General features: G+C 46.7%; 1 protein-coding gene across 5 annotated transcripts in view; it reads left to right on the forward strand.

The window, feature by feature from the left end:
• Window positions 1–22: 22 nt before the first annotated feature.
• Window positions 23–26,253, forward strand: part of NAA16 (N-alpha-acetyltransferase 16, NatA auxiliary subunit) — a 107,613-nt gene continuing 81,382 nt past the window's right edge. For 2 of the 5 annotated variants that reach the window (XR_001368356.3, XM_006124386.4), the window contains exons 1-2: window positions 24–163; window positions 23,830–23,914. Coding sequence is in view for 4 of the 5 variants with exons in the window: in XM_006124386.4 (XP_006124448.2) it covers window positions 110–163; window positions 23,830–23,914 (139 nt within the window). In the remaining variant the exon portion in view is untranslated. Of the gene's footprint in view, window positions 164–202; window positions 925–23,829; window positions 23,915–26,253 lie in introns of those variants that run through there. The other 3 variants (XM_006124387.4, XM_075918938.1, XM_075918940.1) reach the window with 3 other exon arrangements.

The raw sequence follows: 26,253 nt of genomic DNA on the forward strand, positions 1-26,253 counted from the left end.
TCGCTCGCTCGCGGTGACTGAGGGGAGCCGGCCGGGCGGCGCAGGCCAATGAGTTAAAGAGCCGCCGCCTGGCAGGAGCCGCGTCTTCTCCGGGCCGCTCTCGCGCACCATGCCGTCCGTGCTGCTGCCGCCCAAGGAGAGCAACCTCTTCAAGCGCATCCTGGTCAGTGACCGCCCCGTTCGGCCGGGCTACTCCGGCCCGGGACACGCGCCCTTTCCCAGCCCGTGCAGGCAGCTCCCCCGGGAGCAGGTGCGAGGCCCCGTGCGCTGGGCGGCGGCGCTGGCTTGGCTGGAGCTGCGGAGGCCGCCTCCGGGCTCTCGCTCGCTTCCTTCCTTTGTTTGGCGGGGGCCCGGGGCACAGCAGGCCCGGCAGCCGCTTCGCGTGAGGGGCCCGCCTGCCCCCGGCTGGGGATGTAGCGGGGCCGCAGCAAACGGCTCGGCTCGTTGTTTTGTGCCCGGCCGCCTTCCTCAGCGCGTGGCGCTCCTAAGCGGGATGCGGGCTCTCCCGGGGCACGCTCGTAGCCACGGCCACAGGCGGGTGCTGAGGGTGTAACCGAACGCCGGGCACTTTCCCCTGGCGGCGGCGGCGGCGGCTCTTCCCCCACCCCCGCCCCTCGTCTCCAAGGGAAAAAAGTTTCGTCGGTCTCTGTCTAGGGTTTTGGCATAGCTCCTTTCAAACACACCGTTGAATTGTGAACGCCTGATCTGGGTTCAAATTTCAACCATTTCTAGAGTTTGGGTTCTTGATCTAGGTAGGTGTTCCGGTTCAGGTGCGTTGCTAATGATAATATCTTATATTTGTGCAGCACCGCTCAGCTTCCAGGAGGATCCCAAAGCACTTTACAAATGTAACCGAGGTACAGGGGCTCACCTCATCTCTGAAATGGAGCCGTCTCTTGGACAGCAACTGACCAAGAACACATGGTATATAGGGACTAGATTTAAGGCACTAAAATTCAGAAATATTTTTATCACTTAGTCCCATGGCTGAGTATAATGGGCACTGCCTGCTAAAGCAGAATCAGGTTCTTTGCAACATCATTAAAAGGGTTTTTTAGCTTGTAAGTCATTATCCTAAGTACTCTATTTACTTAATTGACCAAGTGTCATTTAAACTCCTAGTTCTAATTTGTGTTTATAAATGAATCAGCTCATTCGTTATCCATTGTAGTTTGTTCGAAATATTTTCTTGGTTTAGGTTCTCTAGTTTAAAAAACCAACTTTTAGGCTGTTCTGTGCATAACCTATTTTATGAAAAAACAATCCATTTGGTTCAACTCCATAGGTAGGACCATGCCAAAATCATGGCCAGGAAAAATGCTTCCCAATTGTGAAATCTGCTCTCCTGTGCAGTCTGGTCTTTTGTGCTCTTTTACCCTACATTGGGTACAGATTTCAGGGGCGGGGGGAAGACCAGTATTACTCAAAGTGGGGGTCCTGGCCCAAAAGGGCATTGTAGGATGGTTGAGGTGATTATTAGGATATCCAGTTTTCCTTCTATGCTGACTGCTGAGTTAGATTTCCAGAGAATGTTGTCTTTTGCTTTGGTGCCTACCTCTGAGGACAGTGCCTCACCAGCATCCGTGCACAAGTAAAGGGGGAGCAGTACCATACCATGCTAGCTTCACTTCTGTGCTGTTCCTGGTGTCATTGGCTGCACCTTTAAAGCTGGCCAGCAGGCACAGCTGCTGCTCCTCTTGCTTAGCTCTGAATGAAGCATTGGCTCTAGCAATGGCACAGAATTAAGGCTAGCAGTACTGTGAATCCCCTGTCCTCTCTCAAAAAAACCCCAATATGACCCCCCCCACCTTTTGGGTCAGGACTCCTACAAGTATAATACTGTGAAATTTCAGTTTTAAATAGCTAAAATCATAACACTTAATATGTTTAAAATGTGATAATGATGAAATTGACCAAAATGGACCATAAATTTAGTAATGCCCTGTCCATGGGTGATAGTAATGGAGTTGTAGAGCATGTCTACAGCAGCTGGGTGATGAGATTCTCAGCTTGAAGTAGACATGCATGTGCAAACTCTGAGCTAGTTCCTAAAAATAGTTGTGTGCTTGTGGTAGCACAGGCCGCAGTTCAGGCTAGCTGCCAGAGTACATACCTGCAAGGTTTTATATCAGTGGTCCGTAACATGGTGCCCGCGGGCGCCATGGCGCCCGCGGGGGCATTTGTGTGCGCCTGCCAAGTGCTCAGGGCTGGCCTGGCCCCGGGCACGTGGCGTATGCGCAGTGCCGGAGACGGCCCCGGGTGCATGGCGCACGGTGAGCGCCGGCCCCGGGGGCGCCGCAGATTGGCCGCCTGCGCTCTGGACACGCGGCACATGGGGGAGCGCAGGCCCCGGGCGCGTGGCGCTTGGGGGGGGGGGGGCCAACGCTGGCCTGGGGCGCGCGGTGCTTGGGGGGGGGCAGCCCCAGGCGCGCGGCTATGGGGGGGGCTCGCTCCCAGGCATGTGGCTATGGGGGGGCCCCCCTGGGCGCCTGGCGGGCGAACGGCCACGCCCTCTGGCGCCCGGCAACCTCAAATGGTTGGGGACCACTGTTTTATATGGAGAGCTAGCCTGAACTTCATGTTGCTGTGTCTACACTTACTTTTAGGCCCCAGCTTGAGCAGAGCTAGTGCATGTATGTTTGCAGGACTGGAAGTCACACCTCCCAGCTGCTATACAGACCTAGCCCTAGCATGAACAAAGCTCCAGGAATTTTAAAATACCTTGTCATCCATACCTGCCACAGGAGATTCAGGTTTGTTATGATGGTAAAACTACTGGAAACCATGGATTGGTTATATGCTTCTAGAGCTTCTTTCTTGCTACGTTAGGTATTAAGATAAGGTTTTTTTTTTGTTTTTTTTTTTTTAGGGTTAAGTTTAGTTTGGCCAAGAGCTTAACAAGAGAACAAATCCAAGCGCCAAAGCTAAAACATTTGCTGCTGATGTGTACTGGCAAGTGTTGCTTGATTAGTTTCTCCTGTTGGTTTTGGGCAGCATTTAGATTTTAAGATTTAATAGTTTTTAACAGCAGTTTGCTGCTCACTGTATGGTTATGGTATGCCTCTTACTAAGTAATGTAGCACTCTTGCTATCTTTGCTATAAATAAATTCCTAATTTTAGAACAGTTAAGTGATTATTTTTACTATGAGCAAAGAAGTTCACAGTAGCAGTTACGTCCCAATACATCTCATATAATATTTTAAATTCTAGGACCGTGCATTTTAGACAAATTACCACCATTTTATCTTCCAGTGTCTAACTATAGGCAGTCAGATATGTGCCTAGAAACAATCTGTATGTGGTGTTAAATGTTCTTACTGGATATTTGGTCATTATTTTTTTATTACACCTTGTTCCAGAGGTATGGTGGTGCATGCTACTGATGGTTTTTGGTGTGTACTTTTTTTTTGGGGCGGGGGGGGAGGGATTATTTGTTTCTTCTCAGATCTGCTCCGCGCTATATCTTGTGTATTACCTGCAATACTTGTTTAATTCATGTAGAATCCGTTGTGAGTTGGGTTTCCATTTTCTGAAGGACATAACATATATGTTATTTCAAACAACATCCTTGAACTTGTCATTTAACCATACTATATTGTGGCTTTCTTTATACGTCCTCTATTCCTGCATATGTTTTTTCTTCATTTTTAAGAATCCTCTGAGCAGAGTTTAGGGTTGCACGTGTGACCTATTAAACAACTGGTCAATTGATGGATTGAGAAGTGTCAATGGTCAGGTAATTTTTAAAGTACTTACTTAATAGAACAGCAACAAAAAAAGAGTAAGAGTTTATGGTCTACATCAGCTAAGCATAAGCTGAGATAATTATGCTTATTTTTAAAAAAAAAAAAAACAATCGTTGCTATTTCAACAGAGAAAAATGTAAAACACACAAATAAAAATTCTGAAAAAATGGTACCATGCATAATTAATAAAGTAGGCAGATGTTAAATCAGGACATTCCAGCTAGAGTGTTTGATGGAGGTCAAATAATAGTTGTCAATTGACATTTAACCAGTCAGAATTTTGTGTTACTCGCTTGACCTGTGGATTTGTTTTCTCTTCTGTGACTAGCTGCTTTTATTTTTTTTAACTCCTCTAAAGTTTCATTTCACAGTGCTAGTTTTTGGTAGGAGTCCTCTGCACTTACTGAATCACAGTCATTGTTATGTAAAGGTTTAACTGTCGTTATTACTTGAACCATTTCCTGTGTTACTTAGACACAAGGGCTTGTCTACTTTGGGAAACTGTATCAGCATTGCTATACCTGTAGTTATTAGTATAAATTCCTGTGTGGTTGCTATAATTTGCAATAACAGTTGCTGTTTTCAGGTTAGCTTAATTTACTTCAAAAGGGAATTAATGCTAAACCAAAAAGGGCCACTGTTGTGAATAATAGTCCCTTTGGAGTTATATCAGTATAGCTATAGCAGTTAATTTTCCTATGTAGACAAACCCTAAGGGGAGAAACTATTAAATTGCATGCAGTGGAACTGTATGAAGAAGCAGTTGTATAAATGGTTGAGAAATTGCTAAAAATTATCATGTGATTTTGACCAGTTTATATGCAGGTAGACTTATTTGCCTTTTTGCTCCCCCTCCCAGCTTACTGCGTGCAATAATGATTTCCTGACGAGCAGTTGCTATCTTGTCTTTCATGATTGCAGACTCTAATGTGTGTTCTGTACATTAACAATACAATTGAAAAAGCTTAGAACACATTGCTAATCTGATGCTCCTACCACTGGTAGTATTGTCAGGGAATTTTTGCACTAAGAGTGTGATCAATTAAATTTGGAATTGAATCTTAGTTTAGGGATTGTGTATGTAGAACCCAAGTGCATACTAGGGATGTGAACAGGTAATTGGCCATGCCTTTTTGCCCACATGGTGGGGAGCATGGGCAGCTGTGAGTGGGAGCCTCTTCCCTGCCCTATGCACTTGGGGTTGCCCCTCCCTGGGGATCTTGGTTAACCGGTTAAATATAGGATTTAATTAGTTACTAATTCACTGGGATTTTACATTCCTAATGTGGACTGTAGGGGTGTGACTTTAATTGGTCCAGGTAGACCAGTGGTCTCCAATTGTTATACACCAAATATCACTTTTTGAATTTAAGGGCAACCTAGGATCTACTCTGTTCACTTTCTCCAACCCTCACTTTCACCAGACTGGGGTTTGGAGTGCAGGAGGAGGTATGGGCTCTGACCTGGGGTCGGGGAGTTGGGTGTGGGAGGAGGCTCTGGTCTGAGCCTGGGGAAGAGACCTGGGATGCTGGCCCTGGGAGGGCATCAGGACTGGAACAGGGACTCTAGGTTGCAAGAGGGAGTATGGGTTGCTGACTCCAGGATGGGGTTGAGTCCTCCCACCAGGTGGCACTGCTTGGTTGGCAGCACAGTGAGACAAAAGCCAGGTTTATCCTTAGGGGTACGTTTGAGTCAAGATACACAACTCCAGCTACATTAATTGCATAGCTGGAGTCATTGTACCTTGATTGAAACTTTCACACCATTCTTGCAGTGGAAGGTCGACAGGAGAAATGCTCCCATTGATTCCTCCAACGCCTTGCAAAGAGTAGGAGTACCAGCACTGATGTGGGCACCCTCAGTGTTTGAGCGGGCCCTAACTAGACCTGCTAAATTGAATGCCATAAGCTCGATCTCCAGAGGGTTGATCTTCAGGTTAAGCGTAGCTGTGGCCTAAGGCAGGTTTGCTTCCTGCCTGCTGGGTCCTACACCATTCCTAGAGCTGGCCAACACACCACTGAGAGTAGGGGACATGTGACTCCTAGGGATGTCATAGTGTAGTCAATTAACCAATAAGAAAAAGCTTATCGCTTAATGCTATAGACGACACGAATGATTCTGGACAAACTACAGAAATGGTCTGAGGTAAACAGGATGAAGTTTAATGAGGACAAATGAGAAGTACTCCACTTAGGCAGGAACAATCAGTTTCACACATACGGAATGGGAAGTGATGGTCTAAAAAGGAGTACTGCTGAAAGGGATTTAAGGGTCACTATGGATGACAAATTAAACATGAGTCGACAATGTGACACAGTTTCAGAAAAAAGAAAACATGATTCTCGGATGCATTAGCAGGAGTGTTGTGAGCAAGACCTGAGAAGTCTTCCTTCTGCTCTACTCTGTGAGGATTAGGCTTCAGTTGGAGTATTATGTCTAGGGATATGATCAGATAGAGGCAGCAAAGGGACGGGGGAAGCAACTAATTGACTAGCCTGTTGACTATCAGAAAGAGGTGGGGGGGGAGGGTAGGAGAGATGGGGATACTTCAAAGCAGCAGCTCTGCATGGAGCTTGGGGTCATCTGGAGAGTCCCCTGTCATGAGGTCAGCTGGCTCCGGACTCCCTGCGGCATTTCAAAGTGGCAGTGCCCCCTGGGGACTGCTTGAGTCCCCTACTGGCCCTCTGCTCCCCGCAGTGCTTTTGCCTTTGAAGTGTAGCAACAGTCCTGGCACTGTTGCTACATTTCAAAGGTGGAAGCTCCCTTATCAACTAATCAAATAGTGGATGCAAATTGCATTGACTATTCAATAAGCCAAATCATTGAAGTTTTAATTCCCTAATTGTGTCCAGTTCTGGGCACCACATTTCAAGCAAGATGTGGAGAAATTGGAGAAGGTCCGGAGAAGAGCAACAAAAATGATTAAAGGTCTAGAAAACATGACCTGTTAAGACTGAAAGAATTGGGATTGTTTATTTTGGAAAAGAGAAGGCTGAGGAGGGACATGGTAGCTGTTTTTATGTATCTCATAGGGTAAGGAGGAGGAAGAGAAATTGTTCTCCGTGGCCTCTTGAGGATAGGACTAGAAGTAAAGAGCTTAAACTGCAGCAAGGGGAGGTTGAGATGGGACCTATTTAAGAGCAGGTTAGACGCCAGTCAGGGATGATCCATTCTAGACCAGTGTTTCTCAACCTCACAGATGCCCATGCTCCCCACCATGTGGGCAAAAAGGCATGGCCAATTACCTGTTCACATCCCTAGTATGCACTTGGGTTCTACATACACAATCCCTAAACTAAGATTCAATTCCAAATTTAATTGATCACACTCTTAGTGCAAAAATTCCCTGACAATACTACCAGTGGTAGGAGCATCAGATTAGCAATGTGTTCTTTTAAAAAAAAAAAAAACAACCTACCCTCAGTACCTGCAGTTTTCAGACACACAATCTTTTTCTACTATTGCAACACATTTGTTTAGACAACTTAATCGGAGTGCTGGCGATGAAATTTTTGGGTGTAAAAAGTACAAAAATAATTAAGCGCTGTAAAAATTCAAAAACTTTTCTCCACACTTCAGTTGTTGACGTCCCCCCCCCCCTTTCTCTCACGTACCCCTAAGGCTACTCGTACCACTGGTTGAGAGACACTGATCTACGCAGTGCTTGGTCCTGCCATGAGGGCAGTGGACTGGACTGGATGACCTCTCGAGGTTCCTTCCAGTTCTATGATTCTGGGTCCTCCCCGTGCCAGTACATTTTTTAGCGGCTGGTCAGCAGCCTGGCTCAATCCTTGCTCGTGCTGGGTCCAGGATGTACCCCTGCTGCACCTCTGCATTTAAAGTTGATTAGGAGCTGGCCAGGCAGGCAGCCCAGCTCAGTTCCGGCTCGTGCCGGGTCTGGGAGTTGAAGTTAATTGACTAGTCAATTAACCAATATATAACATGCCTAAATTCCATATTTTGTGACACTCTGCTGGCACTTCTTGGCCAGCTCCCACTGGCCACAATTCCCCGTTCCTGGCCAGTGGAAGTGGTGCTTTCACGCATGCGCAGAGCTCTATGACCTCTGCCTTCCCTCTCCCTCATTCCTTGCAGGGCCGCTTCTGGTAGTGGCATGGGGCTGGGGCAGGCAGAGAGTAAGCCATCCTTAGCCCTGCTGTGCTTCTGGAGATCATGATTGGCTAGGAGAGTCCCCAGGATCGACCACGTGGTCACTGTGGATGGATTAGTGACCACTGAAGTAGATAGTACTATGTTAAAGCATGCTAGAATATCATTAGGTTGCTCCAGCAGGTTAGACAGGTCCCTTAATGTTTCCTATTTAGAAAACATTATTTATTGTAGCTCTTTATAAAAAGTGTATTTAGGAATTCTTTAGATAAGAATGTTAATACTGTTTGTTTTGGGATTCTGTGATAGGGCTGACTAATGAGAATCATTGGATAATCTTCTGAAATTCCTTTGTAGAGATGTAAAATCCCAGTAAACTGGTTAAAGGTTATGTTGACCTTACATTTAATCAGTTAACTGACTAAGCAGGATCTGGGCAGGGACTGGTTCAGCCCAGCTGGAGCAGCCCCCCCCAGACTGTGGCACTCCCACTCTCAGCCCCGCACTGGGGCTGGCTGCTGGCTCCCAGCCTCTTCCAGAGCAGTCCCTGCCTGCAGGGTGTCTGAACTTGCCATGGACAGAGGAGCACCTGGCTGTGGAGTACCTGGGCCCGCCACAGATAGAGGCTACTCTGGATGCTGGCGCAGCCCCTGTGCGCAGTGGTTCTTCTGCAGGGCTGGAGTAGTCCCCTCTCTGTAGCAGGCGGAAAGCTGCTGCAGCCCTTCACCAGTTACTGGTTAACCAGAACCAGTAAGCCTTACTGGTTAATCTTTCACATCCCTACTTTGTAGAATACAGTAATTCCTCATTTAACATTATAGATGCGTTTCTGAAAATGTTCGTGCAAAGCGAAAAAATGCTATGCGGGGTCAATTTTCCTATTAAAAGTAACGGAAAAGGTGGGGGTTGCATTTCAGGTGGTGGTGGCAAAGTCAATTTTTTGTTGGTGCTGGGTCGTCAACGTCAACATTAGATATCTAGCAACATAAATCGCCGTGGTTTGTTAAAATACGAAGATAAACACGTGAGTGAGTGGAGGAGTGCAGTGACCATGTGTGTTCATCCGCTCATGAGTATTACCACTGCTTTCATCCACTTATACCACCGCACGAAGTAGTCTGCCACTTGATTATCTTCATATTATTTCGGGGATGGTCATGTTATTCAAAAAAGTTCCCTAAAAAAAAAAGCCATGCTATTGCGAAAACGTGTTAAGCGGGCATGTGTTAAATGAGTAATTACTGTATTGCCATGGTCACCAACAGGTCGATCGCGAGGCCTCAACCAGTAGCTCGCGAGGCGTCCTGTCTGCCCCGCCCCCATTTCCCTCCCACCCCCGAGAAGCCTCACTACATACCTCAAGTGAAAATGGAGGTAGTGTTGGCTTCCTGGGGATGGACAGAAGTCCCACAGCTTAGCACCACTTCCGGCAATTCCGGAAGTAGCGCTAGCTGCTCTGCCGGGTGTACTGCGGGAGGGAGCATCGGCTCCCTGCACCGCACAGGAGGGAGGAGGGGTGAGTCGGTCCCGGGGCAGGCGCACGCGTGGGGGGTGGGGTCGGCCCTGGGGCAGGTGTGTGCTGGTTTCCCTCTGGGGGGGGGGGAATCCTGGGAGGAGGCAGACGCAGGGGACTCTGCCTCCACTGGTACCCCAGTCCCCACTCCCTGAACTCTGTCCCCACTCCCCTGTCTCCAGCTACAGAACTCTGTCCCCAGTCCCCGAACTGTGTCCCCACTCTCCTGTCCTCAGCCACAGAACTCTGTTCCCACTCCCCTGTTCCCAGCTACAGAACTCTGTCCCTATTCCTGTCCCCACTGACACCCTGTCCTCTGCCCTCCCAGCACCCTGTTCCCTCTTCCCTGCCCTCCGCCGCAGAACTCTGTCCCCACAAAATGTATAATGATAAATGCTTCATTTTAGATTTAAATAGCATGAATAAAAGAGACCATTTATTTCAGAACTAAAACAGTAATATAGAAATGTTAGTAGACATTAATAACTAGTAATTAAAGCTGTACTGGTTTGTGCACGTTTGTAGAACAACATTTTGACTCGATAAATTTGCGTAGGGATACTTGGTTGATTTAATATTGATAGCATGTAGAATTAGACTAGTTTCTGTATAAAACTGAGTAGAAATCATAGGCTGTGTAATTACTATCTTGTAAGCTGAAAATCAAATAGTCATCTCAACTATGTTTGGAGTTTGTGATGTTTGAGGATAGTAACAATTCATAGATGTTTCACTCCAGTGTAATTGATGACTTATTCATACTCACACTACAGGCAGTCCCCGGGTTACGTACAAGATAGGGACTGTAGGTTTGTTCTTAAGTTGAATCTGTATGTAAGTCGGAACTGGCGTCCAGATTCAGCCACTGCTGAAACTGATCAGTTTCAACAGCGGCTGAATCTGGAAGCCAGTTCTGACTTACATACAGATTCAACTTAAGAACCTCAGGCATCCCCAAGTCAGCTGCTGCTGAAACTGATCAGCGGCTGATTCCAGGAAGCCCGGGGCAGGGGCTTCCTGTAGTCAGCCACTGGTCAGTTTCAGCAGCGGCTGACGTGGGGACGCCTGGGGCAGAGCAGCTGGGGTGCTGCTGGGTTGGTCCAGTAGCGCCGCCGCTCCTCTGCGCTACTGGACCAACCCAGCAGCACCCAAGCTGCTCTGCCCCAGGCGTCCTGATTCAGCCGCTGCTGAATCTGACCAGCAGTGGCTGAATCAGGACGCCTGGGGCAGAACAGCTGGGGTGCTGCCCGGTTGGTCCAGTAGCGCCCAGAGCGGCGCTACGGGACCAACTGGCAGCGCCCCAGCTGCTGTACCACAGGTGTCCGGAGCAAAGCGGCGGAACACGGAACACGCGGGCAGCCCAGACGTATCTGGGCTGTCTGCTGCCTGTGTGCTCCGCGGCTTGGCTCTGCTTTGGCCCCCCCCCCCCCCCCCCGGGTCTGCAGACCAGGGAGATGGGGGGGGGGGGGGGGCAAAGCAGAGCCAAGCCTTGGAGCGTGTGGGCAGCGGACAGCCCTGTCCGCTGCCCACGTGTTCCGCCGCTTTGCTTCCTCTCCCTGGTCTGCTGGAGACCAGGGAGAAGAACGGCCCCGTTCGTAACTGCGGATCCGACATAAGTCGGATCCGCGTAACTCGGGGACTGCCTGTATTGTGGGTAAACCTTGTGGAATTAAGAAACTTTATTGACTTATGTTAAATTTTATTGAATTTTGGTTTAATACCTTTGGGTCCATTTAATTAAATTCAGTTGTCTGTGTTTGTGGAATTGCATGCCCCATCCTCCTAGTGAAGTTCCATATTTTAATATTCATTTTGGTTATCGGTCCTCTTAAAGCCACTCTCTTTAGAAAGATTTTCATGTATGGATTGAAATTAGATTTTCCAGGGATCAAGAGTGAGAAGACTTTTGGGCAAATAGCCTGGTTTTAAATATAGCCTCAAGGTCATCTTTATGATCTAGCAAACAAGCAGCACCTCTGGTTCCTGAAGGGACCCAATTCTTAGGAACTCTCCTCCTGAGGCCTCCTAAGACTATTTGCATATTTTGAGCTGAAGTTGTACAGAGTTTGAAACAAGGAAACCCCGAGGGGGATGTAGAAAGATGACTCCAGTTCAGGTTGGAAGGTGAGCTCATGTCAGCTTATGTGTAGGTTTTTTTTTTTTTAAACTTTTAATGTTGTCTGTGTAATACTTCTATCTCAAGAATAAAATAGACCAGTAGTATTGTTTAGGTATAGAGAGAGAGAGTTTAAACTCCCTTTTTACCTTTCTCCCTCAGGATTGTTGGAAACAATGATCCTCAAACTGGATTTAAGAAATGTGGTATCTGTGTTCCTGAATTTGATGTCTGTGTCAAAGTTTAATTTGCCTATGGAAGGCACACTCATTGCTAGTGTACTGTGCAGCAACTGCTTCTCCCTTGAAGCTTATAGGAATGTCACATCCAACTATACATTTCCAGAGGTCTGAATTCAGCACAGACACTACTTGAAAAGCCAGCCTCAGTACTGAGGCCCAAGGTGTGAAATACCACTTTGCGGAAGGCAATGCTGACACCAATGAATTTGCTTACAGGATGTCTTCCCAACCCTTGTCTGAAGGGACTTTTCAGCTGGTATCCTTCAATGATATTTGCCCCCTACACAAACTGAAGTGCCTGATCAGGCATACTCAGACTGTCAATTACAGAAAGTCACATGGCACCAGTATTCAAGGGCCTCTCTTTGTGCTTTGTAAAGAACACCTTAAATCACCTACATTTTCTGGAGTATGTACTGTGTAGGTCTCTGCATACCTCACCACAGACTACTTCCTCTGCTGCCTGTGCGCCAGCCCCTGATGCTCCAAGTCCTCCTGTTACAAGGAAGAGAGAGAGAGTAGCATCCTGGAAAATGTACACAAGGAAACACTGACATTCTGCCATACTGAACTTCATGGTGCAATAAATGAGTGTGGGGAACTTTGTGTCAACTAACTTTTTCATTATCAGAGTTATTTGCACTTAATGCTCTACAAATGGCCAATGTCAGAAAAGGTGAGAGTGTACCCTGAATTTTGGCATCCACTTTTCGAACATCCTCATCCAACTCAGGACACCCTCAAACCCTGCAGCCAAACTCATTTATTAGAGAGCCATCTCCCATCTTGATCTGAACTTAGATTTAACCAAGTTGATGAGACTTCCATTGGAGGCAATGAGTACGCTATTCCTGGAACACTTGTATTTAAAAAAAAAAAAGCCTTTATGAGGAAGCCTCTTCCCTTCTGAGTTTCCACCCTAAAATCCACTTTAATTAAAAGAACAAATTGATTCTACAGTAATAATCTAATGTCATTCCAGAAATTGTTTCCAGTTTCTGCCCATGGTTGTCATCTTCAGACCTTATTCACATTGCAACAAAATAAGACTACATATTGGGGTTGTAAATCAAACTTTTTCTACTTACAAAGAATTAAATTACAGTAAGCTATGTATGCACAAAAATGTGAGAGCCTAGTCAAAGGTTATGGATATTAAGATCAAATTAAATAGAATTCTGCTATAGCAGAGTTAGTTAACAAATATCGGCACAATCAGGATCTCCCTTCCAGAGCTACTGAAGAGTCAAATCTCTAAGACACATTCCTGTAATGATAGCAAGGAGTCCTGTGTTAGTGTTTAAGGTGCCACATTTATTAAGGCATAAGCTTTTGTGGGCTGCAGCTCACTTCCTTAGATACATTAAGTGAAAGCTTCAGTTGATAGGGATTTATACATACCTACAGCGATGGGAGTATTCCTGTCCATGGTAATGAGGCTAATTTAATCAGGGTGCATGTGGCTTACTTCTAACAGTGATAAAATGAGAATACCTGAAAAGGAATATTACTTATTACAATGAGCTAGCTATTCCTAGTTCCTATTCAAATCCATCTGATGGTGTAAAATTTGCATATGAATATTAAATGAGTAGTTTCACACTCCAGTCTATGGTGTTTTTGCTCCAGTATGGAAACTTTCAAGTCTGTAGCTGTCTCCAGGGAGGCTAATTTTTCTCCTCCAGGTTTTTGTACATTACTATTCTTGATATTGGATTTGTCCATTTATTCTGTTGCAGAGAGTAGTGTGGTTTGTCCAATGTACATGGCAGAGGTGCATTGCTGGCACGTCATATATTGTATTAGTAGATGTGCAAGTGAATGAGCGCTTCTTGACAGTGTAGCTGAAGTGGTTAGGTCTTATGATGGTGTCACTAGATATGTGACTAGATTTGGCAACAGGGTTCGTTGCAGGGCTGGTTCCTGGATTAGAGTTTCTGTGGTGTGGTATCTGTTTTGGGTTGAGGACAGAGCTGTCTGTAAGCAAGTACTGACCTGCTTACGGTCTGAGAGTGAGGAATCAAATCTAGGATAGGCTGTAGATCCTTTAAGGTAGAGGTTTTAACTGGGAGCTCTAGATTTGGATCTCTTCTTTGCTGGGACTGTCCTATAGTATGTTACTTCTCTGTGTCCGCCTGGCTCTGTCAATCTGTTTCTTTACATCCCTAGGTGGGGATTGTAGTTTTAAGAATGCTTGATAGAGATCCATTAGGTGTTTGTTTGTCAAATGTGGTTGCATCTTAGGGTTTGGCTTTAGACAATGGATCTTATGTTATGTTCTAGATCAGTGTTTCTTAAACTTAAGACTGAGTAACACCAAACAATTTTTTTTCACCCAGCCCGCAGGGGAAAGTTGTTGAGCCAAACAAACAAACAAAACCCACTGAACCAGGAGGGTAGAGGAGCGTCTCAGGGCAGGGTGTCTGGCCAGGAGGGAGGGTAGAGGAGGGGGCTAAGGGCAGGGTGTGAGAGCAAGCTGGGAATGTGGGGTCTTGGCAAGGGGAGGAGGGTTAGGGGGGTTTGGGTACGGAGTCTGGGCATGAGGGGGGGGACGCTTACCTGGCTTGGCATCCTGCTGCAGCAGGGAAAGCCTCCAGGGAGTATGCTCTTGTTCCTCGGCTCAGTTCCCTCCTGCCCCCCTCCCTTGCCCATGCAGTGGGGAACCCAGTGCAGCTGCAGCACCAGACCAGACTTCCCACTGGCAGGGGAGGGGGCAGTAGAAATGCCGACCCTCCCCGCCAGATTAAACTCTACCACTTCCCCAGCAGGCTGGGAAGGAGCGCGGGGGGAGAGAGAGCAGCTGCTCATGGGGGGCAGCAGAGCCCAAGCATGTTTCGAGTGGGGAGGGGGCAGCAGAGCCTGAGTGTGCCGCAGGTGGGTGGGAGAGGTAGGGGAGGAGACAGAGCCTGAGCTGGGTGCCCCGCAGGTGGAACTTTTAAAATGCAATGGTCCAGGAGCAGCTCTTCAGCTCCTGCCACTCCTCCCCCTCCCAGCAGCAGTGGCCGCTGTAAAAGCTGCCGCCTGCAGAAGTGGAGGAGGAGAAGGCTGCGCGGCAGCAGAGGCCCGGTGGGACAGGGTCATTTCTGCAGGCTGGTGGGGTGGGGGTGGGGGGGCGCTACTGCAGCGGGAGCTGTCTATGGGCTCTGCAGGGGAGCAGAATTTTTTCTGTTTTCTCCACAGCACACTTCTGACTGTCTTGTGGCATACTGGTGTACCGTGGAACACAGTTTAAGAAACTCTGTTCTAGATTAAATTTGGTGGTGTGTAGGCTAACACAGTGGTCAGAAGGGAAGTGAAAGTGAAACCGTATACACAGTTAACTGATAAGTCTTCACGGTAACATCCAGGCTCCTGATAAACGTCAGGAACCAGCTCAAAAGCTGGTTCTTTGCACAGTTCAGATCCTGGGGAGCTGTCTGCTACCTTCCCCATGTGCTGCTTCCTCTTGATCAGAGCAGAAGAGAGGGGACGGGCACCAGTGCATGCTGGGAACCAGCTTTTAAGATGGCTCCCCTCATACTCACTCCTGGGGAGTTGACTGTCCTCCCACTCTGTAACTACTGAAATTTCCAGCAATTATCTGTTTAAACACACTTTAACATCCCTAGTAGTCAGTCGGTTTCTGGTATAGGGTGGTTGTTACTATCACTTATTTGCACTGTAGTGTCCAGAAAGTGAATCTCTTGTGTGTACTATCCAGATTAAGATTGATAAGATGGAAATTGTTGAAATACCTGTGAAATTCCTAAATGGTATCCTTCCCATGTGTGTCTATAATGATGTCATCAATTCAGAGAAAATGGGGGAGTGTTTCCTGGGAATGAGAACCACCTGCTCCTCTTATTCTCTGTGTTACTGCCTCTGAGAGAGACATCAGTGCAGAGGGTGAGGGAAGCAGGCAGGAGCCGGTACACCCGAAAAGCCGGCTTTCAAGCTAGCTGCCAGTGTGTTTTGGCTCCTGCAGGGGTGCTTGCTTCCCCCATGCTGTTCCCTTTCTCTCTCTCTGAGGCACTGGGGTGGGGGAGGAACAGGTGGGAACTAATATGCATGGGTAGCTGGTTCTGCAGAGCTGGTTCTGTCTATCCAGCCCCCCTTGCTCACTCCCACGGAGGCACTGGGAGGGAAGGGGGCAAGAGCTGGTGTTTGGTGGGAGCTGGCTTAAAAGCACTGGCTCCACCAGCCTCTATCGGAGGCAGCACTTTGGGGATGGGGTAGGTTGCTGTGGAGTAGTTTCTGTCCATGGCAGGCTCGGGCTCACCATGGACAGAGGCTGTTCTGTAGGTTGCTGGTGCAGCCCCCGGGGAGCTGTGATCCCTTGCCAGCAGGGGTTGCTGTTGCCCCACGTTGCTGCCTCTCTTTGGGTACGTCAAGACTACATGCCTCTCTCGCCAGAGGCATGCAGATTAGGCTACCAGACATAGGAAAATGAAGTGGCGATTTAAATAATCGCCGCTTTGTTTAAATCTACATGGCTGCGTGCTGAGCCGACAAACAGCTGATCAGCTGTTTGTAGGCTCAGCGCAATAGTCTGGATGCATGGGTGGCGATATCAAAGGTATTTGTCGACCACCCAGGTATACCTCATCCTGATCAGCTGTTGGTTGGCTCAGCGCGGCAGCCATGTAAATTTAAATGAAGCGGCAATTATTTAAATCGCCGCTTCATTTTCCTATGTCTGGTAGCCTAATCTACATGCCTCTGGCGACAGAGGCATGTAGTCTAGATGTACCCTATGAGGCAGCAGCATGGGGTGGCAGGCAGTAACCAATTTAAAGACCAGGTCCCCACAGACTAATTCCTGCCTGCTGCTCTGATAGAAAGGCAGCAGCATGGGATAGGAGGTAGCTCCTTAGGAGTGGGGCTGGAGTGAACTGGCTGCCAGCCCTGCCCCCCAGGACTACAGAATAATCATGTAACTGCTAATATTTGAAGCAGTTACTTGATTATTCAATTAATTGACATCTAACATCTATATTGCCTTGTTCATAACTCTGATGTTCTTAGACTGGAAGTCTCTGATTTTTTAAGACCATTGTGAATTTTATTTCTGATTTGAAAGTTGCTCAGAATTCAGAGCGTAAAAATGTGAAACAGAAGTAGGGATGTTAAATATTGGTTAACTGATAGTTGATTAACTTCATGAATTCTTACTGGTTACTTGACTATTCTGTAGTCCCCGGGGTGGAACTGACAGCCAGTGTGGTCCGGCTCCATCCTGAGGATCCCCCTTCCACCCTGTGCAGCTGCCCCTATGTCAGAGTTAGCAGTGCTGGGTGTCAAGAGAAAGCTGGTCTGCAAGGGGAGCCAGCTGAAAAAACAGCTCCTCTTGTGGACCAGCTTCCTGTCACCCCATGCTGCTGCCTCTGATACTGGTCGCAGCCCCTGTCCCGGGGGTGAGGGAGGAGAAGCTGCGCTCTCACACCTGGAGTGAGTGGGAACTGAGCTAGGCTGCTGGCAAGCCTATAGGGTGGGGAAATACGTGTGGTCTGTAGCATTAACCAATAAGCTTTTGCTTGTTGGTTAATCGACTACACTATTGCATCCCTAAACAGAAGTATACCATGGAATCATTTCAAATATGTGTGAAGTCCCTGCCTACATTGTTTTCTGTGGTCATGGGATGTAATGGCTACTCGTGTGTTTGCGTATCATGGTGATAAATGTGCTGGAAATGACAGGTTATACTGTGAATATTTTTGGTCCATTTGTAACTCTGGGTGGTCATAACTTTGATAATATCTTGGATGCATTAAAACTTTTGCCTAGTTTTAGAATGTAGAGCCGTGGTCACCAACCGGTCGCTCGGGAGCTACTGGTCGATCTCGAGGCCTCGACCAGTAGCTCGTGAGGCGTCCTGTAAGTCCCGCCCCCATTTCCCTCCCACCCCCCAGAAGCCCCACTACTTACCTCCAAAGAAGACGGAGGTAGTGTCGGCTTCCGGCGCGCTGGGGTTTGGCCCCAGGGCTTCCCGGCGCGGGGATGGGGTTGGCGCCGGGACAAGCGCCCGTGGGGCTTCCCTGCGCGGGTGGGGGGGTTGGCTCCCTGGGCAGGCACGTGCGCGAGGCTTTCCTGCATGGGAGGGTGGGGTTTGGTTCTGGGGCTGGCGCGTGCGAGGCTTTCCTGCATGGAGGGGGTTGGATTCGGCGCAGGCGCGCACGCGGGGCTTCCCTGCGTGGGTGGGGGGGTCGGCTCCCTGGGCAGGCGCGTGCGAGGCTTTCCTGCACGGGGGGAGGGGTTGGCCCCGGGGCAGGTGAGTGCGTGCGGGGCTTCCCTGCACGGGTGGGGGGGGTCAGCCCCCTGGGCAGGCGTGCGCATGCGCGCAGGGCTTCCTGGGGGGGGGGGCGGCCCGGGGGCAGGCACTCACTGGTTTCCGGGGGGGGGGGGGCGGAGGAATGCTGGGAGGAGGGAGATGCAGGGGACTCTGCCTCCACTGGCATCCCACTCCCCTGTCCCCAACTTCAGAATGCTGTCCCCACTCCCCAAACTCTGTCCCCAGCTACAGATCTGTCCCCACTGGCACTCTGTCCCCTGCTGCAGAATCCTGTCCTCTGCCCTCCCTGCCCCCTGTTCCCTCTCCCCTGCCCCCAGCCACAGTACTCCGTCCCCACAAAATGTATAATTATAAATGCTTCATTTTAGATTTAAATAGCATGAATAAAAACCAGACCATTTATTTTATAACTATAAACACGTGATTTTAGTTGTATGTATCACACACTCTGATAAACAGTTTATTTTTAAATTATGCAAGTAGGGTCTGGGGGATAGCAAGTGATGAACAGGAGGAGAATAGAGAGGGCGGGGCTTCAAGGAAGGGGAGGGGCTTCAAGGAAGGGGCGGGGCGGTAGATCTTCGCCAGTTCTGAGATTTAAAAAGTGATCTTGGGTGTAAAAAGGTTGGAGACCACTGATGTAGAGGAAGTGCCTTTGTATTACAAAATGAAACCTAATTTAACAGGTTCCACTACTGTGTTTGTAAGCACTTGATAGAACTTGGGCTGATCAGATTGTGTTGAACCATAACTTTATGCATGATGATAGATAAATTAAGGCCAGGTCTACACTAGAAAATGTTTGCAGCTATATTGGCAGACCTTCTTGTTGTAGGTTCTGTGACAGACCTCCTTTCCCCCCCCCCATGGACACGAATATACATAACTCAAAGGTGCTTGGAGCAAATTATTTCATGTATATCAATCTTCATGTCATGATCTGCTGGTTCTGTTTATCTTATTTTGATGTGTATATCATTCTTGTGTGTAAAATTAGACATATGGAGTGGGGAATACTTTATGATAATGATGTGAATGAAAGTCATCAGGGAGGTGAAGCCTCAGTGTCTGGGCAGTCATATGCAAATAGCCTTTTGTTCTTAAGGCTTAGCAATGGTGGCCAGGTGACTCCCCATACAATAAGGGAACTCTTTTTTTTAAAAAAGAATAGGAAAAGAGGAGTTTTTTTTGGCTGGGCTACACCTAAAGAATGGACTCGAAGACCCCAGGGTTGGGGAGACAGACCTGGTTTGGAGGGGCAACAGGAAAAAAGGTTTTAGGTTTAGTTTGAAAAGTTTGTACGGAGGTTTCAGTGTAGGATTAGCCAAGTGTTTTGTTTTTTTTTATTTGTAATCTACTTTGCTCTGCCTGTTCTCACTTATTACTACTTAAAACGTGGTTGTACTTTAATAAAATCACTTATTTTCTATCAAACCCAGTGTAAACAATTACCTGGAGAAATGATCAGTGTGTACATTCCCTCTTTCATTGCTAAAGGAGGCTTACCCTTACCTAACTTTTGGGGGTACCATTTAGGGAGTGGTATCCTAGGAAGCTGGGTCCTAAACTGCACTGTCCTTGAACCTGAAGAGGTTCAGTGTCTGTACTGCTTCTCGGGCGTGGACGGGAATCTTGGCTTTGGCTCTTGGCTAGAGGAGACCAGGGAACTGGCCCAGCATAGTGAGAAGCCCCAGAGAGCAGGTGAGTGGCAGTGGCTGTGGCTGTGTCAGCGCTCTGAAAGGCATCACCAAGGGGTCTTCTGTGACTGCACCCCGTCACAGGTTCAAATCATATTGCCAGAAAAAGTGGCGATTTTCATGCTATAGCTTCTGCTGGTTTGTTGACTGAAATAAGACCTTTTATGCTTATATAGAAGTCTTAAGGGGGAAAATTGCATCCCAAACTGAAGTTACTATACCATCAAACATTTCTAATCTAGAGACCTAGCCTAATTACCTTGCTGCAGAATGGTCACCTCTCTTAGGGTTGCCCTAAAGTCTCTGTTCTAAAGGACTTAAAATCTAGAGGTTCCTACTGAGACACTCAAAACACAATACGGAGAAGGAACTTTCTTGGAAAATACATGGTTTAGTAGCCTCTTCAAGAGGGAGCTGTTTACAAAAACATTGATTCAACTGGTGCTGTTTTGTTGATCATTTCTAAACTGCCAAACTTTAGTTTGTGTTTATATTTTATCTGTATAAATGTATTCATAATTTGAGACAGCATTTATCCCTTCTTGATAGTGTTGCTTTCTGCTTCTGAATACTTGTTTCACTTCATAGCTGTTTCAATATTGAATAAAGTTAAAAAATATAAAAGTGCTTTAGGATCTTCCTGGATTAAAGGTAAATATAAATGCAAGTCAAATTGAAGTGTTAATTTTTTATTCAGCAAAAATATTCATCCCAATTCCTTAAGTGCTCTTGACAGTTCTTTTAAAGATAAAATCATAAAGGAAGTCCACAGTATGTAGTACAAACCATGAAGGTACAGAAGTGTGTGTGTGTGGGGGCGGGGGGAGTGCAGGCCCCTTCAGCAGTAACAGCTATCTCCAAATAACGATGATTCATCCAGTGTGCCTGTAAAGTCAACATATCTGGGTTATTTTAGGTAAAGATGGGAAACTAAAGGGTGGACCTCCCTTGTCTGGCACGGTCGGGACCTGACTGGACCTGAACAAGAGAATTTGCCAGAATAGGGGAGGTCTTCTGTCACCGGCCCCCGAATTTATGGCCCACTGCTGGTAGGCAGCCCCAGCAGGCAACCCTGACTCCCCTTCCCCTCCCCCTCCCCCCTCAACTGGGCTATCCTCCTCTCCCCTCTTTCCCCTCCTCGCTGCTAGATGCACAGGCTCTGGCCTTGGCCCCATGTCGCTGGGGCAGCTGAGACCACGGATGTTGGACGACACATGTTGCTGGACCAGAGTGTGCTGGGTTTTTGGAGGGACCCCATTAATGAGGTCTGCATTTAAAAAAAAAAAAAAAAAAACCCTACTTGGCTAACTAAATTTGGGAGTGGGAGGTGAAGCCATTTAAGCATTATGTAGAGGCTAATCACCCACGAGCATTAATCACAAGCATTAAATATGTTGAGGCTTAAACATAAGGAATAACTCAATTTGATTTTTCTTAGGTTAAAGAAGCAATTTCCCAGCTCTACCCTTAGGGATCTTGAAAGCAGTCCTGTCAACTTCTTGAAGTTTTTCAGTGCACAAGCCAGCACCTTGTATTCGTCAAGTGTTTTAAAATTGGTCTCCATCCATCTCTAATTCAGCCAGCACAAGTAGTGTACCATATGTACATTTGTACCAATGTAGGTCTGTATTAAAAGAATTTGGAGGCAGCTTGATATTAAGAATCATTATAGCCATAATTTATTTAATTCATACACATGGGATGAAAGGTTCTTAAGAATACACCATATCAATGTTTCTTTAATTGAAGTTGGTAGCCTGTCTTTTAGAGAAACATTGACAATCCCCATTAGCAATGGGTCTGTTACATCTCCACTAACCTCCATCTGTCATGGCTGAGGTTGCAGCTCAAAGTGAAGCATTTGTCTTTTGCTAAGATGTTGCTGTGGCTTCCCCAATGGAGACTGTTAGGTCCAAAGCTGTACATTCTTTGTCACTAAATCACAATTTGCTCTTAACAAAAGTACTCCAGTCATTCAAAGTAGAAATAGCTTTAGCTATTTGACCTGAAACCAATCTGTAGATTAAAATATGGCAGATGTTAGTGCAGAGTAAATAAAGCTGTCCTTCCACATAGTCTTGGGTGCATTGCGGTGACTTGACTTAGAACTGTTTTTATTCTGCTGTTGAGGATCTTGCACAAGATGGGACATGCTATTTTCAATTCAATTTTAAGGAAAGGGGACTTTGTACTTCATGTGAGACTCCTCCTTACCACTGGTTGGTGCTCAGCTGAATATGGATAACAGCTGGATGACATACAGTTTTTTGATAGTCCAATTTTTAATCAAATTGGAAATGGTGGAAACATTGACTTGGACTTTGCATTAATCAATACAAAATGGAGACTGAAATTCTTGTTTTCTGATATGTCAGACTTCTGAGAGAAAATTACAAATGAAATCAGGAGCGGAGTGTTTTAAGTGCCCGAATCTCTTCCCACTTTGTTTTTCCCCACCCACTTCCACACAAGGGTTCCCAAAATGTAGCAGTATTGTTCTACCTTCTTATTCACCCTGAGGTGCCAATGGGATGCATATTCATAATATTCAACAGTGGTAGTTTTCAGTTAGTAACTAGCTCACACAGTGGTTGCCTCTGATCCCACCACTCCTGCAAAGAACTCTTTTTCCCTGGATCCATGTGTAGCTTCTCAGAAAAGAGAATTCAAATTTACAGACAATCATGATTGTACAGACATTCTGTTCAGTCTTCATTCTGTTTCCTGGCTTTCAGAAGTTTTGTGTGTTTAACTCTGGTGTTCTGGAAGGGCACAAGATACTACATTATTAGGTAGCATTAACACACACTTACTTGCTCTTCTGTACTCATGTGAATGCTATAGCAACTTTCAAACATATTCCTGACCAGAATTTTTGTGTGTTCTGTTAGTACCCATAATGATAGTGCCCAGACTGGAAGTGTAAGTGAGGAGTAGGCTTATCAGTTGACCACTCTCATTCCCCCTTCTGCCTCTGTATCAGAGACAGCGGAGGTGGGAGGGAAGAAGGAGCCAGTTCTGGGGGGGAACCAGCTTAAAAGCCTGTTTTCCCCAGCATCAGCTCTGCGGTGCTGCCTGTTTTCTCTCTCCCTCCCTCTTCCCGCATGTTGCAACCTCTATCAGAAGTTGCAGTGCTGGGGAGTGGGCAGGGGAGGCTGCTGTGAAGCAGCCACTGTCCGCAGGTAGGGATGCAAATGGTTATCAGATAGTTGACAAGCTAGTTGACTAGTCACTTCTCTCCTCCTTGCCACTACCAGAGGTATTGGGTGGTGGAAGAAATGGAGGGCACTTCAAAATGGCATTGCTGCGTGGAGCCCAGAAACGCTGTGTGCAGCCCAGCCAGCTGGGTAGTCCCCAGCTGGCCCCGGGCTGCACGCTGCATTTCAAAGTGGCAGTCCCAGGTGGAGCCAGGGTCAGCTGGGGATTCCCCTGCTAACCCTGGACTCCATGCAGCGCTGCTGCTTTAAAATGCTGCAGGGAGCATGGGGCCAGCAGGAAACTACTTGAGTGCCCTCTGGCCCCATGCTCCCTGCACTGCTTTTGCCTTTAAAGAGTGGCAAAAGCCCTGGGGCTGTTGCCACCCTTAAAAGGCAGAGGCACCCTTATTAACTAATCGAATAGTCAATGCAAATAGCATTGACTATTCAATTAACCAATTAATAAAAATTTTACATCCCTCCTTGCGGCAGGCCCAGACAGCCTGGCTCAGTCCCAGCTCATGTTGTGTCTGGGACCTACGATTGCTGTAGCTCTGCAGTTTAAATGTACTAGAGCTGGGTGGGCAGGCAACCCGGCTCTCAGTACATTTAAACTGCAGAGCCGCAACAAAGGTAGGTCCTGGACCTGGCACGAGCTGGGACTTAGCTGGCTTGCCTTCCCTTATTGACTAATTGAGTAGTCAGTTACCTGCATCTTAACATCTCTAACCCAAGCACCCATAAAGGCACTCCAATGAATGTGTAAGAGAAACAATGTACATAGTGTCGAGGAAGCAGAATTAAATAGAATTTCAATTAGTGGTCTGCTGTTTTGTCACTGAAGGACCTGATAAATTATTTTGTATTGGTCTGTTATGAGGAACTATTGTTCTAAAAGTATTTTCATTAGTGTAATCTGAGCCTCATCTTTTCCAGAAATGTTATGAACAAAAACAATACAAAAATGGGCTCAAGTTTTGCAAGATGATCCTTTCCAACCCGAAGTTTGCTGAACATGGAGGTAAGTGCATGGTTGGAAAGACTTATTCCTGTGAGAACCCAAAATTAAAACTGTAAACAGGCAGTTATGATTGATTATTTCTTTATGGTAGAACCACTCATCATCGATGGAATTAACATCTCATTTCAGACCAGGAACTGAGTGCAACACCTGGGTTTCAGTGATATTGTAGTCAGCTGTAATTCCAGATTTACAGGCAGTGATGGGAGGAGGTAATCATGCTGCCTTTCCTGTTCTTAAATACTTTTTTGCAATGGGATAGTGACTTGTTTCAAAAAGTCACTAAAACCTAATTTGTAATAGTCTCTCAAAGAAAACAAAACTTAGCTACATTCTATGTTACAATATCATTTTTTGTATTTAGTGTATTCCTTAATTAAACATTGTATTACTGATACCATGAATTATAACATGAAATGCAGAACCTGAAAGATCACATTTTGGCATGTCATAGTAATTAGAGGTGGAGATGTATTGTTTTATCTGCTCTATCTCTGTCCTAGATCAATAATTCCATACATTAGGAAAATACTGTAATTTTAAGGTGTGCTACATGATTGAGCTTCTACTATTTGTACTGAGAGAGATTACTGGTTTTCCTTCTCGCCACCCAAAAAAATCAACTTTAAATGTTAATTTTCTTAGTGCTAGGCTATTGTTGCTCTGAAACTTACTCAGATAAATATATTTCTTTAAGTACTTTTACTCTTCTGTATTTGCAGCCTACTGACGTATCTGTCCCATTTGTTTTTGCTTAAATATGTACAGTTTTAATTTTCTATTACCTCCGCTCCTTCCACTGATTTTGTTTGCATTTTTATTTTTATTTTTTGTTCTCTGAACTCCCTTAAGTATGAGGGCATCTTCAGTAGAACATCGCGTGTAGGTCTAAATACTGTATTTCTGTCTGTCACATCAAAACTGTACAGAGATCTGTTGCCTTTCCAGCTCAATGGCATGATGTATTTATATTTGAAAGTTCTCTCTCTACGTTTTTTTATTTTCTGTCTATTGGTGCCATGCCACCCCAGGTCTCACTTTTTATGGATTCTTCTCAGGTTTCTTCTTTTCACTGATTGTACAGGTTGGACCTTCCTTGTCTGGCACCTTTGGGACCTGACCAGGCCTGAACGAGGGGATTTGCCGGACCATTTGCCGGACCACAGGAGGTCCCTTCTGTCCCGTGCTGAACTGCTGCCCCTTGCTAGGATTCCAATGCAGCAGTGCTGCTGTCTGCAGCTCCCCAGGCTGCAGTTCTCTAGCTGCTGTGGGCACCATAGCTCTGCTGGTGGCCAGGGCCGGACTCTGAGTTCCACAGCTGGAGCCTCCTGGCTGGGTTGGGCTGGAGCTCTGAGGTGGCTGCTGCCTACCCCTGCTACCCTCCTGGCCACAAGGTCGAGCTCTCTGCTGTTCTGCCTACACCTTGGTATTCCCCCACCCACCCATGGGGCTCCATGCTGAGTCACCAGCCCCCATCCAGCTGCGCTCCTGCTTGTCTTCCCTATTCTTGGGCTCTGTGGTCCAGGAACACCTTCCCTATTCTTGGGCTCTGTGGTCCAGGAACACCCCCATCTTGCTGGACCAGGTGTGTTGCCAGACCAGAGAATCCAGCTTAAGGGAGGTACAACTTGTAGTTTTCACCCTATGGTCCTTTGACCACCCCCATCCCCCATCCCAATCGGCTGCAGACTTATGTCTAAGGGGTCAGTGAAAAGTTGTGACAGGCAATCTTCATTGTTGTACAATCTCCTAGAACTGGAAGGGACCTTGAAAGGTCATCAAGTCCAGTCCCCTGCCTTAACAGAAGGACTAAGTACCATCCCTGACAAATTTTTGCCCCAAATCCCTAAATAGCCTCTGCAAGGATTGAACTCGCAACCCTGGGTTTAGCAGCCTGATGCTTAAACCACTGAGCTATCACTTCCTCCCAATGATTCTTCTTCGAGTGCTTGCATGCATCCATTTCAATTTAGGGATGTTTGCCCTGAGCACAGTCACTAGAAAAATTTTCCTTCATTGGATACTTTGCAAAAAAGTGCATCTGTTTGGGAGAAAGGTCTCTTTGGGGATTTGCAGCTCAGGATCATTAACCCACAAACCATTCCTCAGAAGATCTAACTTTAAAACAGTCCCAATGTGTTAAGATTCATTAACCCCAAGATTCATTAACCCCAAGATGCCAGAAGGGAGCTCTCTAAGGTTGAGGAGGAAGGTACATGTGTAGCAAGGACTTCCCTACAAATGATCCTGGATGTTCTGGATTTGGCTTGTCCTGGTCCATGACCTCTGCAGACGTCATGCATAGGCGTTCTTGGCTCTGATCCTTGGACTTCCCACAT

The sequence above is a fragment of the Pelodiscus sinensis genome, chromosome 1, assembly GCF_049634645.1.
Source record: "Pelodiscus sinensis isolate JC-2024 chromosome 1, ASM4963464v1, whole genome shotgun sequence".
Lineage (NCBI taxonomy): Eukaryota > Metazoa > Chordata > Testudines > Trionychidae > Pelodiscus > Pelodiscus sinensis.